The sequence below is a fragment of the Acipenser ruthenus genome, chromosome 12 (assembly GCF_902713425.1).
Source record: "Acipenser ruthenus chromosome 12, fAciRut3.2 maternal haplotype, whole genome shotgun sequence".
NCBI lineage: Eukaryota > Metazoa > Chordata > Actinopteri > Acipenseriformes > Acipenseridae > Acipenser > Acipenser ruthenus.
Genome location: NC_081200.1, coordinates 30,017,490 through 30,030,474, shown reverse-complemented (window position 1 = coordinate 30,030,474; position 12,985 = coordinate 30,017,490). Strand labels below are relative to the sequence as shown.

At 36.9% G+C, this 12,985-nt stretch overlaps 1 protein-coding gene across 1 annotated transcript in view; it reads left to right on the top strand.

Annotated features, from left to right (window-relative positions):
- Positions 1–12,985, top strand: part of LOC117416851 (nicotinamide/nicotinic acid mononucleotide adenylyltransferase 2-like) — a 50,849-nt gene that overhangs the window by 33,383 nt on the left and 4,481 nt on the right. Inside the window, exons 4-8 of the mRNA XM_034028275.3 lie at positions 1,963–2,041; positions 8,957–9,083; positions 10,265–10,345; positions 12,297–12,341; positions 12,811–12,887. Of these exons, the coding sequence (XP_033884166.1) occupies positions 1,963–2,041; positions 8,957–9,083; positions 10,265–10,345; positions 12,297–12,341; positions 12,811–12,887 (409 nt within the window). The remainder of the gene's footprint in view (positions 1–1,962; positions 2,042–8,956; positions 9,084–10,264; positions 10,346–12,296; positions 12,342–12,810; positions 12,888–12,985) is intronic.

Below are 12,985 nucleotides of genomic sequence, written 5' to 3'. Positions count from 1 at the left end.
AAAAAATAGGACTGCTCACTAGGGCAGAATACTTTGTAAATGAAAGAGGATGAGAGGAGGGAATGGGCCAGCATGGCACTCTAATTGCATGTACGTGCCACTGGGATTCATGTGTGCTTGTCGCGGACTGCAGAAATCAATTCAGCATGGCTGAGGCTTTGAGACCTTATAGACGATGATTATTATTCACAATAAGCAGCCTTATGGACTGCTCCCTGTTCACACTGTCAGGGATTCTAATTCTAGAGCAGAACGGCATTGTACTGATAACTGGGGCCTTGGGCAATCCACCGTATCAGCAGGGGTTGCATGAAAGCATTACTACATTAAATGTGCCCTTGAAATTCTGAATTTGGTTAGATATGGCTTGTGGACTGTATGTATTCACAAAATATGATTACAGTTTACTCTGAGTGTGCTGTAGTATCATTATGATTCGCAGTTTATGTGGTGTGGGAGAGTTCTTGAGCAGAACCTGCAACCTCATCTCAGAATCCATAATTTGAAAAGAGCCACCATAATAACTATAAAAAACTACAAATAGATCATTCACAGATGCAGCCAGTCTGTCAAAAAAATAGTGATTGCAAATAAAACTGCTTTAGATAATAAAAATAACAGAAATAGAAAATCAGAATTGCATAAACATAAAAAATCATTTTAAAAACATTTCAAAAGGAGCACATTTGACAAATAGAGCCCCAGTTCAATAGAGTAATAACTCCCAGAGCAATAATGAGGAGAGTTCAATTTGTGATACCCTAGCTTATAATGAAGCGACAGCTTCATAATACTGGAGGTGCCCCCTCTCCTTACTTGTTTTAATGCTGTGGGTTCTAATTCCAAGTACACCTTGAATAGTGTATTTGTAAATGTTATTTCTGATTACCCTGAAGCTTTAAATATGTTAAGTCTTTAAATGTTTAAAGCTTATACAGTACATGCCTGCCAAACTTTAGCTACTGTAGCAGGGTGGAGGCAGGGCACGAACTGTGACCAAAAACTTCCCTAGTTTGCATCATAAACACTGTGGAAAATAGCCAGCTTTATGATTATCTGGTAGAGCTACTCTCCAGTTCAACCTCCATAAGCTTATCTAATATTAAATTAATCGTTTGTCAGGCACAGCAGGTTCCCAGGAGGGGTGGTAATGCTGAGTAGTGTGATGCTGAGAAAGACTTCACAGATCATTTGCAGCTTTTAGCACCAGCAAGAGTGTTACTATGTTCAAACAGGGCTGGGTGGTGTCATCACACAGCTATATGTAGGCTTTCCTGAGTGTAGTCATCTGCGTTTCTCACCATCCTGTAGCTTTGCCAGTTCTGTTTTATTTTCTCAAATAGGGTGCAAATTGCATTGAAGTAAAAAGCTTTCTAAAGAGTTGTAATTGTTGTTTTTTTATAGAACACCAGTCAGCTGGCTTAATTATAGAAAAGGATTCTGAATGAATTACATTGTGAGCACGGTGGTATTTAATTACTTAACCACTGAAGTGAGCAATATGATTGCTAATTAGGAAGTGCACTCCAATTCATTATAGTATTTGATGTTGACAGAAATTAACCAAAATTAGCATTATTGACAACCAGAGAATTTGTGATATCTATGTATTCGAGGCTACCTGCAGAGATACAGAAATGGACCACCATGCACTCACAGTGGATGACTAAGACTGAGATATTATCTGTAATTCAGTTTCAATGCTTCATGGTTTTATTCATTTGAAAAAACCTTACAGAGTGATTCCCAGTGATTGGGATTGTAATGGAAGTACCCAAGATTTCCCTACCTTTTATCAGCTCTCTCTAACTTGTAATGGCATTTTATAAAATGAATTGTTCATTGCCATCTATTGTTAATCTATAGTAATGCAGTATTCTCTCTCTCTCTCTCTCTCTCTCTCTCTCTCTCTCTCTCTCTCTCTCTCTCTCTCTCTCTCTCTCTCTCTCTCTCTCTCTGAAGAGTGGACCCCTGGGAATGCTATCAGGACACCTGGCAGACGACCTGCAGTGTGCTGGAGCACCACCGCGATCTCATGAAAGTAAGACATATACTTTATCAGTATGTACGGCATCTACAGCTCTACTATTTTATATGTTTTGCTAGAAAAATAAGATGTTATTTAATGTGCATCTTTCTGGGCATTTGCTGCACAAAACAATCTTCCTTAATCGTCCCTGCTCTTTAAACACAGTACGGTTTCATATGGCCTATGGGTATTGAGATTTGAATGCCAATATTAATATGAAACGCTCAAGTGAAGGTCATCTGCATGCTGGGTAGTATTAATGTGTACAGCTTTTTGATTTACTGAGTCTGTGGATTTCCTGTAAGGTCCATTGATTACATATAACAGCAATTCCGCAATCGCTCCCTTAACTTACACTGTCTAAGCGCACTCTGTGTCTTCATTAGCACTGAGACTGACAACCTCACCGAGTGTCAGCAAATTGTCTCAGATCGTAAGCTTATTCCATAAAGAACAAAGTGTCCTAATGTTGTAGCTGATCAGACTCCTGTGCTAGAGTGCTGTCAGCTCACAGTGCCCAAGCAGATTGCGTTCCCAATGGTTTATACAGAATAAAACCAGAATTTGCATACTCTTTCACCATTTACACTTTATTAGAGCAGTGTGTGGGGAAGATATCCAAAGCCACCATCTATTGTGAACTTGACCTGCAGAAAGAAGACTGTTGGCAGGTTTCACAAGCACTAATATTAATACCTTACCTAAGTTAATATTAGGTGGTCCAAAGGAGGGCTAATTGCTGTGAAACCAGCCATATATCCAGTACCAACACCTGTCATGACCACTACATAAAAATACTTTTTTAATTAACTAAATTCACTAAGTGAACAAAAAAGCGATCATTGTCCCACAAATTACCTCTATACAGTTTAAAATGTAGTAATTATGGTGATGGTAAAAGCAATTGACTGTCATTAAACTGTTATATTAATCAGACAAAGAGTCTCAAGACATTAGACATTGTCTCCACTTTACAGAGTCATTTAATTTTCTATTAAAGGATGGCACACACTAGTCTCCTTTTTTTATTCCGGAGATGCAAAGAGGATTGTAACTCTTAGAGAGCTTTGCAAAGGAATTCATCTCTGTTTTGGTTAAGTCTTCTGGTATTGGTTGTTCTGTGAAGCAGTTAATCTGGCAATCAGTACATTTTGTGTTAGATCCCCAGATTTATCCTGATGTCAGTGAGTACGTGTCACAGATTTACCCCCAGGCAGAGGCGGCATGGCCTCACCAATAATTCCCAAAGCCTAAAAAAACATTTTGCATATTCGTTTTATTTAACTGAGAAATATAAACACATGTAAGCATAGTAAATAAATTTAAGTCCACAGAAGTGGTAGTGACATTCTTTAAAGGTCTCAACTCGCTTTCACCAGTAGCGAAAGCGCAACACCAGAAAGCTGGAACAATGTAGTGCTGATGCATTGCTGTGTGAGGCACAAACCTTGATTGCCTCAGAAAGCTGCTTGTTACCATGGCAACTCACCATACTGGGGAGTCCCTTTCTGAAGGCATTGCTATGGCAACCACACCTTGGTGAGGCATCTACTGGATTTGGAGTAGTTAGAATGTGTGCGATTTTAATTTGATCAATAATGGCTTTAGTTGAATCTGATATTATATGCTACCTGAGGAAAATAAGTTTTACAGCAAGAGAACAAGAAGAGAGATGTTCAGATGTTAAGGATGGCAGAATATCACTAGAGATTTTGAAGAAAGACGGTAAACAAACACGGCAAGGAGATCATAAAATGGAAGGCAGCGCTGTGAACAAACTATTGTTGGCCATATTTCCTTCTTTCAACTAAATAAAACAAGGTTACATCTCTTTTAATGGACGCAAAACTGTAAATTTCTTGCCACGACATGAAAAACCACCTTGTTAGTTTTGTATTAATGATTTTGTGATATTGTATTTGTGTCTTTATAGTGAATGTTCTATGCTGGTGTCACATAACGACTTGTAGAACTAAATACTGCACTGTGATCGCTCAAACATTTGTTCACTGGTGGGACCAGATTATGCATGTATAATGCTAGCAAATGGGAGCAATGTTTGCAGGCTGTTATCATGTATTATTTTAGTTGAGACTGGACATGTCAGAGAGGACTGGATGGTACAAGTTTAGGGTTAGAGTTAGGGTCAGGGAAAATGGTCTTAAAATGAAGGTTTTAGTTGAAAGTGCATGGATATAGACTTGTATGCAAAGAAAGATTACTTTGTTATAAAAAAAAATAAGGGGGTACAAAAATTTGGAAGGCGAACCAAATACTCCCGAAATTCTTTAGGGGGAACGAATGTTCTCTGGCACTGAATAGACTTCCTCATTCTATTCAAATTATGTGACAGTGTGACTACAACTCAGCCAGCCCCACCTACACTGGCTAAAATATAGAACAGCTGGGACTGGCAGTCAAAGCAGCTCAAAGCAGGTAATCTATAAGCAAACTAAGAGACAAATTACAGTATAATACCTCTATATTGGTTCAACAGAACTTAGAACCACTCATAATGACTGTGAACACCATAAAGCAAAAAGGAAACATGTCAAATAAAATGTAAAGCTGCTTACTCTTAAAAAAACAAAATGGCTGATAAGAAAATAAGGCCCAGGGCACTGGAGTAAGAGAGATATAAAGCAAGCTGCTGCAGTTTTAATAAATGTCTTGTAAATTCAAAATGATAAAGGATTACCTCAGGCTTTGTCAAGTTTATTCTTATTTTGACTTGATTTGATTTTGATTTTGATTTTACAGCAATAGCCTATATTTCCTTTTTATTCAGCCTTTCTCATTAGCATTCTTTTAAAAGCTTGCATAAAATAAGTTCTACAAATTAAAACTTCTGTTAACAACGTGGGTGTTTTTTTTAATTCACAGGCTCCTTTTTTCTGGGATTTTCAAAAAAACTAGACGTCAACTTTTAGTTGTTATACTTAGGGCTTCTGTTTTTCAGGTTTTATTAATTGTATTTTTCGGTGCTTATTTTGAGCTATTTTTGAGTTTTATGTAAATTGTTTTTTTTTTGGACTTTTGTTTTTGATATACAGTATGAAATTAGTGTTTTTGGTTACTTTCCAAAATGCTTGAGCGTTTTTTTTTTTTTCTGTCAAAATATGTATAGTAATAACTCGACAGTACTTGCACACTTAAGTAGTACCTTCTTTCCTTTGCTGTCTCCTACAACAAAATCCCTATGGTCACGGGCACATTCTTCTGGTGTTTTTGTGTGTAGGCATTTTTGTACATTTCACCACAATTCTGTTTTAAATCCTCAGTGTCTTAACTGTAATACAGCTTTAAATCCCGCTAACAAGCCTCCATCCTGATTGTAATCTCGTTTTAAATCTCGCAAGTGGAGTCTCCAATAGAAATGTAGGAATGTTCTGTCACTCATTAGTTGGGGCGGGTTTAAAGTATTCAGAACGAATCAATGATAGATGCAAGTCAGGAAGGCGGGACATTGCCCAGCAGCACTGGGAAATTATTATTTTTATTATTATTTTCTTAGCAGACGCCCTTATCCAGGGCGACTTACAATTGTTACAAGATATCACATTATTTTTACATACAATTACATTATTTTGTACACATTATTTTTTACATACAATTACCCATTTATACAGTTGGGTTTTTACTGGAACAATCTAGGTAAAGTACCTTGCTCAAGGGTACAGCAGCAGTGTCCCCCATCTGGGATTGAACCCACGACCCTCCAGTCAAGAGTCCAGAGCCCTAACCACTACTCCACACTGCTGCCCCATATAATAATAAATAATGTATTTATTATTATTTTTGTAGTAGGTTTTATTTTTTAATGGAACAAGGGTAAAGTCAACATTAATTGATTAACCATTTCCACGTTTTTTCCGGTGTTTTCCGGTGTTCATTGGCTATCCACCGATTTCATTTTTTTTTGTATCGGGGGTGTTTTATTTTACTGACGTATAAATAAAATGAACTAAAACAAGTGGCATTCAAATAGAATGTTGTGTACCACAATCACAAAATGTGCATTTAAAATCAGATTCACTACAGCTACAGTAGTTTGTGAACAGTGAACAAAATAAAAGTTGGTAAATAAATAGTCCACTTAGAAGATTAAATCACACCTGTGGTCTCAGAGATTAACTGACTGCAGCATTTTAGCCAATTCCAAATACATACCAAAAAGCACAGAAAATGTGACTGTTTGAAAGCAAGTGTTAAGGCTGCTACCGACCAGACAGATTGGGACAAGTGAAACTGTGCAGCATGAATAGAACCTATACTTTTGATAAGTCTCTTTCACACCACAGGTGACGCGGGGGCGACACTGGAGCAATACAAAATAAATAGGATTAAATCCTAGTTTTTGCGATTTGTCGTGCGACAACTAGGGCATTGAGCAATCAGAGAACAGCTTCAATGCACGTGGTCCAGCAGGGTGAAGCAGTATCCAAATTATGGAGGAACAAATAATACATGTACAAATAATACAATAATACAAATAATACAAATAATAAATACCCAGAGTTTTATGACAAAGATCATCGCAATTATAAAGATACTGATTTGAAAGATAATATATGGGCATCCATTTCGAAGGGACTATGTACAGCAAGCCTGGTATATATGATTTATTGCCATATATGCTGAAACACCGTCAGAGAAGACATTTATAATTACTATGTCATGTTAACGAATAAGTACCAGTCTTGATCATAGTTTTATCAATAGCAATTTGTAATAGTTTTATAGATCTGGCAGTTTTCAAATCTCTCACATCGCCTCTGTGTCGCTTCTGGTGTGTAGGGTCATGTCGCTGCGAAAGTATGTTGTCACCCAATGAAAAAATCACATCATGTCTGGTGTGTGGCAGCCTTTACTTGAGTTGCTGATAAATTCAACACCTAATACTTTTTAGCACTTCATCACTCCTGGCATTCACACTTTGCATTGCCCTAGCAAAACTTCAATAAATTCGAATCTATGATGAATCCTTTCAAGTGAAGCATCCGAGAATATGAATCTCTGTTCATCAGGTTTCTCTGCTGGTAAGATTAACAGCTACAAGTACATAAATAATGCAGGGATTGCAGAAGGCTCTTTTTCTCTGCATGCCATATGCACATGCTTTTTTGGCGTAATAATTTATAGCACATTGGTGAAGGAATGATAAAACAACACCACAGGCTGGACTGTGGTTCAGGAAAGTAGTTAATCGATTTTCAGCTATGTGAAACTTTTTCAGGTACAGAAGATAAATGAATTAGCTGCCAAATTCTGATGGCTGCCATAGTCAGATGGGTGTTGCCTTGGAGCAGAGAATATGGTGTTTGGTTCAAAAAGGATGAGCTGCATTCAAGGTGTATTTATTTATTTAGCAAAACCACAAATTAAGAAAACACCTTTTTGAGAACTTGCATGTAAAAGTTGGGCTTTTCCAAAGACGTTTGCCTTATCGTCAGCTCATTTTAGCACTACTTTGAGGTCAGGCCGTACACTGTGTGTATGAAAAGGCTGCATTTATGATTTCAAAGATTGTTAATAATGTATGAACAACAGGGGCAGTCTGCATGTAGCCTGTCTGAGTGCAAATTAATTGTGAATGTACAATAGGCCAGGAGGAAAACAGAAGACTTTTCTACCCTTCGTCCTTTGAGCTGACATAACATTCGTCTCCAGGAAGGCCCAGTATCACAGCATTGACATCCCAGTCCTTTAATAATGCCTGTTGCTAGCTGTGGATTATAATGGCTGGCATTTTAGAAGTAAAACATTTTAGATCAGGTCAGAGCAAGAGGCAGGGAGGAGGTTGGGATTCTGCAGGTCAAGTCCATAGGATTCTACTTGCAGTATTTTCTACCAGCAATGACAGAAGCTAGATTACTGTTTCTAGTAAAGTTTTCAAGTTATGGGTGCTAAGCTACTTTTTCTTTACCTTGAGCTACTGATACATTTCTGTGGGCTAACATTAATCTGCCTTTTGTAACAATTTTTTTTTTTTTACATTGTGTACATTTATGTTCTTTTTAAATTGTCATCAAAAAATAAAAAGGATTATTTAGGGCTGGCTGCCCTGATTTCAATTGGTCTGGCTTCAAACACCAGGCAGGGGGAGCTTAACACAAAATACTGTGGTGGGTAAAGCTATGTGGTTCTGTCTCATTCAAGAAATCACTCAGTTTGTATGATAAATTACCCATTTAATCTTTGAAAAAAAGGCCTCTAGGACTATTTATCATTGTATTTCTCCTATCTGCTGACATTCTGAATTGCCCTTTTTTCAAACTAACAAGAAGGCCTGTCACTGGAATTACAAATGTATATGGTGCTTCAGAATAGCTCTTGTGTGAACACAGGCTGTACTATAAAACAGCATGAAAGGGCCTCAAGCCCAGTCCAGGGGTCTCCTAGGCCTTATCGATAGATCTGGAGCCTTTTCTCTCGATAGTCACCAGCCTTAGTGTCAATGTTGAAGGTTGTTATTAGTTACAGTTTTCCAACATCGTGTCATTATATGGAAGCCAGAGCTAAGCAGTCCTGAGATTGAAAGTTTAATAAGAACACCTTTCTTGGGTTATTGCACTTGCATTGCACGTTGAAATGAATGTAGGGGATCAGCCCACATGCAGTTATTACAGTATTTGTAGTAATTAATTCAGCAGAAAGGCGCTGAAATGGTTTATGTAAAAGGTAAAAGATTACACTGCAGATAAAAATAAATAAATACTTGGAAGCACTGTTTGTTTCGTATTGAGGAACATTCCCCCAAAGCACTTGAGAAGAATCACTTAACACCTTGTGTGCAAGCTCCTAATTATATTAACAATTACACAAAAACTATTAACAATTACACAAAAACTCAACAGGCTGAATGAATACTTAACTACACAAACTGTCTCTTCTCTTCTTTGCGCTTTTCATCTCCATTTCCCTTAGAGAGTGACGGGCTGCATTCTCTCAAACGTGAATTCCCCGTCTACAACTCCAGTGATTGGACAGCCCCAGAACCAGACGCGTCCCATCTACCAGAACACCAACATTACAGACAACAAGCCCACTGCAAGTGAGTCCTTCTCTTGTGTTCTATCCATTCTCTGGAGGGGACATTGTCATATACAAAATAAAGTAGAACCCTCTGTTCAGATACTATTCTTTTGTTAGGTGTCATTGCTTCTAGTTATGGACACTTAACTGTCCCCCAATACCTGTTGTGTTCGATATTAATAGTTAAAATAAGTTAAATCTTGTACTCCGACCGAATGTTGGACAGAAGCCTAATCTCAGCCAAAACTAAGATTTCTTTAGAGCAGTCAGTTATTAAGAGCTTATACATTATAGAAAGAGTCAGAGAAACAGCTATTTTAAAAGCAATTTATTTCAGTGAGAACATTACCAGATGAAATACTTGTTAAGAATGAATTGCAAAGCCACTCCAAGTCTTTACTCTGACAAAAGTGAATTATGTGGATGGAGTTATATCTAGCACACACGTTCTCCTTTTCCACCTGGTATTTTATTTTATTAGAGAAATTGTTGCTATTTTAAGTGCCTGTTTCCTATCTTTTTCGGTACTTCTTTTTGGAAGTATCCCATGTTATTAATATGGGTCACACCCACTACTCTGTCAAGTCTGGTGACAGTGCAATGCCACACAGACAGATTGGCTTCCTGCTGAGAGAGCTGATAAAGTGTCAATTAAGGGTTGTTTAAAACACATTGGCTGCAGTGCAAACACAGTGCAATCGCAGATTTTTATTTGTTTTTTACATGTTAATGTCAGTGTTGGGGAGTAACTCATTACATGTCAAGCATTACTGTAATCTGATTACATTATACAGTAACTTGTAACTGTAAAGGTTCCTTTTTCAGGTAATGAAATGTGGTAACAGATTATGTTACATTTTTAAAAAAGGACTACAGCTAATGCATAACATGGAAATCAGAAAGCACTTCAACACCGCAAGTCAAACTTTAAATGTCACATGAACATACTTTTCATATATACTTGCTTGAAAATGGCTTCAGAAAAGGGATCACGCTTTTTTTTCATGAAACACTTCAATAACAAAACAAAAATCTAAAGTGGTTCATTTTTTCATTAGGCAATTAAACTGACAAGCAGGCATCAATGTCTGGTTGATATTGTTGGGAAGAACTGTAATTTTGAGGTTTGGGGTCTTTAAGTATTGTAATTAAGTCCATTGATGTCATAATACTTTCATTCCTTGCTTTGTCTTCTTCCAGTTAAGCTTCTGGGGAAGGTGAGCGACAGTCTGGGAAAGATCTGCTGTGTACGCCCCCACATTGATCGCTTCACTTTTGTGGGTAAGTAAAGCAAACTATTTTTTTAAAACAAAAGGTTGTGGTCAACTCAAATACACCCACCCCTTGTTATATTGCCCCTCGCTATACTGACGTCCTGGAGTTGGCTCCCCATTTTTACAGTCTAACTGCGCATGCCTTAGCTGCAATATACATAGGCAATTTCACTTAGAATTACGGTTTGTTGTATTTCGTACTGCACACCACAAACAGAAATATACAAAACAATTAAAAACGGAGCATTAATATCGTACTGTTATCATATACACACATATTGCACAGTAACACAAAGCAAATTAAATATCTACCTGCTGAAGCAGTTTTTATTTTAGCCAACGAGGTGTTCACTTGTGGCAGCAATGCACTAGCAAAAGTCACAAGACAGTGACGTCAGCTTCCTAGCAACAAGCCTGTTGGGAATGGATTCTTTCAATGCAGCGGGTTTGTGCATTTGAGAAAAGAGAGGAAGATTAATTGGAGACTTCATTTGATGAGAAGCAATTACCCTCCGCAATACAAATCAAAATGGTTTTATACGAAAAATGAGAAAAAGCAGGTTGCGTAGAGGATTTATATTGGACACTGACGCCCCCGATAAAACGAGGGAGTGGTTGTACAGTATTTGTTAGCCTATTTGTTTTTCTGTGGGTCTCTCGATATATTGCGGCCCTCAATATATAGCAGATTTATATTGGACCCTGACACCTGTGGTATATCGAGTGGGTGTGTATTTACACTTTAAAATAATAATGAGATCTTATAAGTAACTAAGTCAAGCAGTAGAATAATGCCTTTATCATCCTAAACATTTGTCTACTTGACTATATTAGTAAAGTTGTTCATTTAAGATTATATTGATACAATCACATTGGTGCATAGGAGTACCTGTATTTATTTTGCATTAGCTGTAACAACAGTACACTGCCAGTCCCTGCAAGGTCACTGACATGAATTGTCTGGCTGACATGAAAATCAACAAAAACAGATGGAAATGCAATAAAAGACACACTTTTAATCTGGCATGATGTTACATTTCTCACAATTTGATATACGTTAAAGCAGCCATTAGATTAGACAAGCAAATGAGGTTGACATTATTATTTTCTTTACTAATGATGGTCAAAAAAGGGAAATATATATTTTATGCTTTCTGTCCCAAATTTCCTACATGTTGGGGAAAATATATATATATATATATATATATATATATATATATATATATATATATATATATATATATATATATATATATATATATATATAATCTTTCTAACTGTTTTCCATTGCGTTCAGTTTTATAAATGGGAAATTCCTGCACAAGTTTCAAAGTAATAATGAATATTTGAGTGTCAGTGATGCTGTTAAAGGAAAGGTTCCTTGCTTGTTCACAGCAGAGACCCGCATGCTACAGGTAGGTTGCTTAAAATGAGCAGGGAGACAGAAGACTATCATAACCAGATGGCAAATAATAATTGCAGTCAAGTACAGCACACAATCGTTTTGGCTAATGCCTTTATCACAATCATCACGCTATGTTAACGGCTGCAGAAAAAAACCTGAGTAGTGAATAATCCAGAATGTATGCTTTTTAAATAACTGCTGGCTTTCAAGTTGTGGTTTTAATTGATTTTTAAAATATCTAAAAATGACACACTAAAATATACAAATGTTGCTAAATAACTTGGAGTGGAATATTTCAAAACACCTTAATGCTGTTAACAAAGAGCTACCAATATTTTAATGAGGTGTTTTGTAAAATCCTGGCTTTATCTGTTTATTCTGAATGGAAAACATTACTAATGACTAATTATGTATAATTAGCATACCCAGAGAGGCTGTTGTCATACTGGTGTGCCTGTTTAACTCAAAATAGAAATTTTCCTCTTTCAAATAATTGCATGACACCCTACAGAAAATGGTATGTTACTGATGCATCTTCTTTCTGATGTTGCAGATGAGAATGCAAACCTGGGAACAGCAATGAGATACGAGGAGATTGGTGAGAACCAGTGTTTTCTGTTCATTCATTTACTGCACTAATTGTGTCTTATTTGCAGCTGTAGAATTTCAAAGTGCTCAAAAAGTAATGTATATTTCAACAAAAAACATTTGCGATTAATAGTGTGTTCATTTGAATTATTTAAAAAAATGACTTTGATGTAAAAGTACATACTTAAGCAAAATTAAAAATGAAAACACAACATTTCAGTGGGTGGTTTTAAAGGTACTACAGAAATGCATGATACAAACTCAAGTACTTTGGCTGGTGCCGCCTTCAGAGTTTCTAATATATTTAACCTTAGCATTTTGAAGTTACAGATAAAAAGTAACATGCACAGGATGACACTTTAACAGTGAAAAATGTATTATCCTAAATGCAAAACCTTTACAGAGATGTGTGAATGTATTCTATATCATCCCTCCTATATTTTACATGCTAACTGTGTGATCAAATCTGTTGTCCGCAGAGCTGCGCATCCTACTGCTGTGTGGCAGTGACCTACTGGAGTCCTTCTGCATTCCCGGCCTCTGGAAAGAGAGTGACGTGAGTTACTTTAAGTCGCTCCTCCTCAATAATATACCAAAGGCTGTATAACAAAAGGCTGTATAATGTTAAAAAAAGGATAAGATGCTTCAGATTTA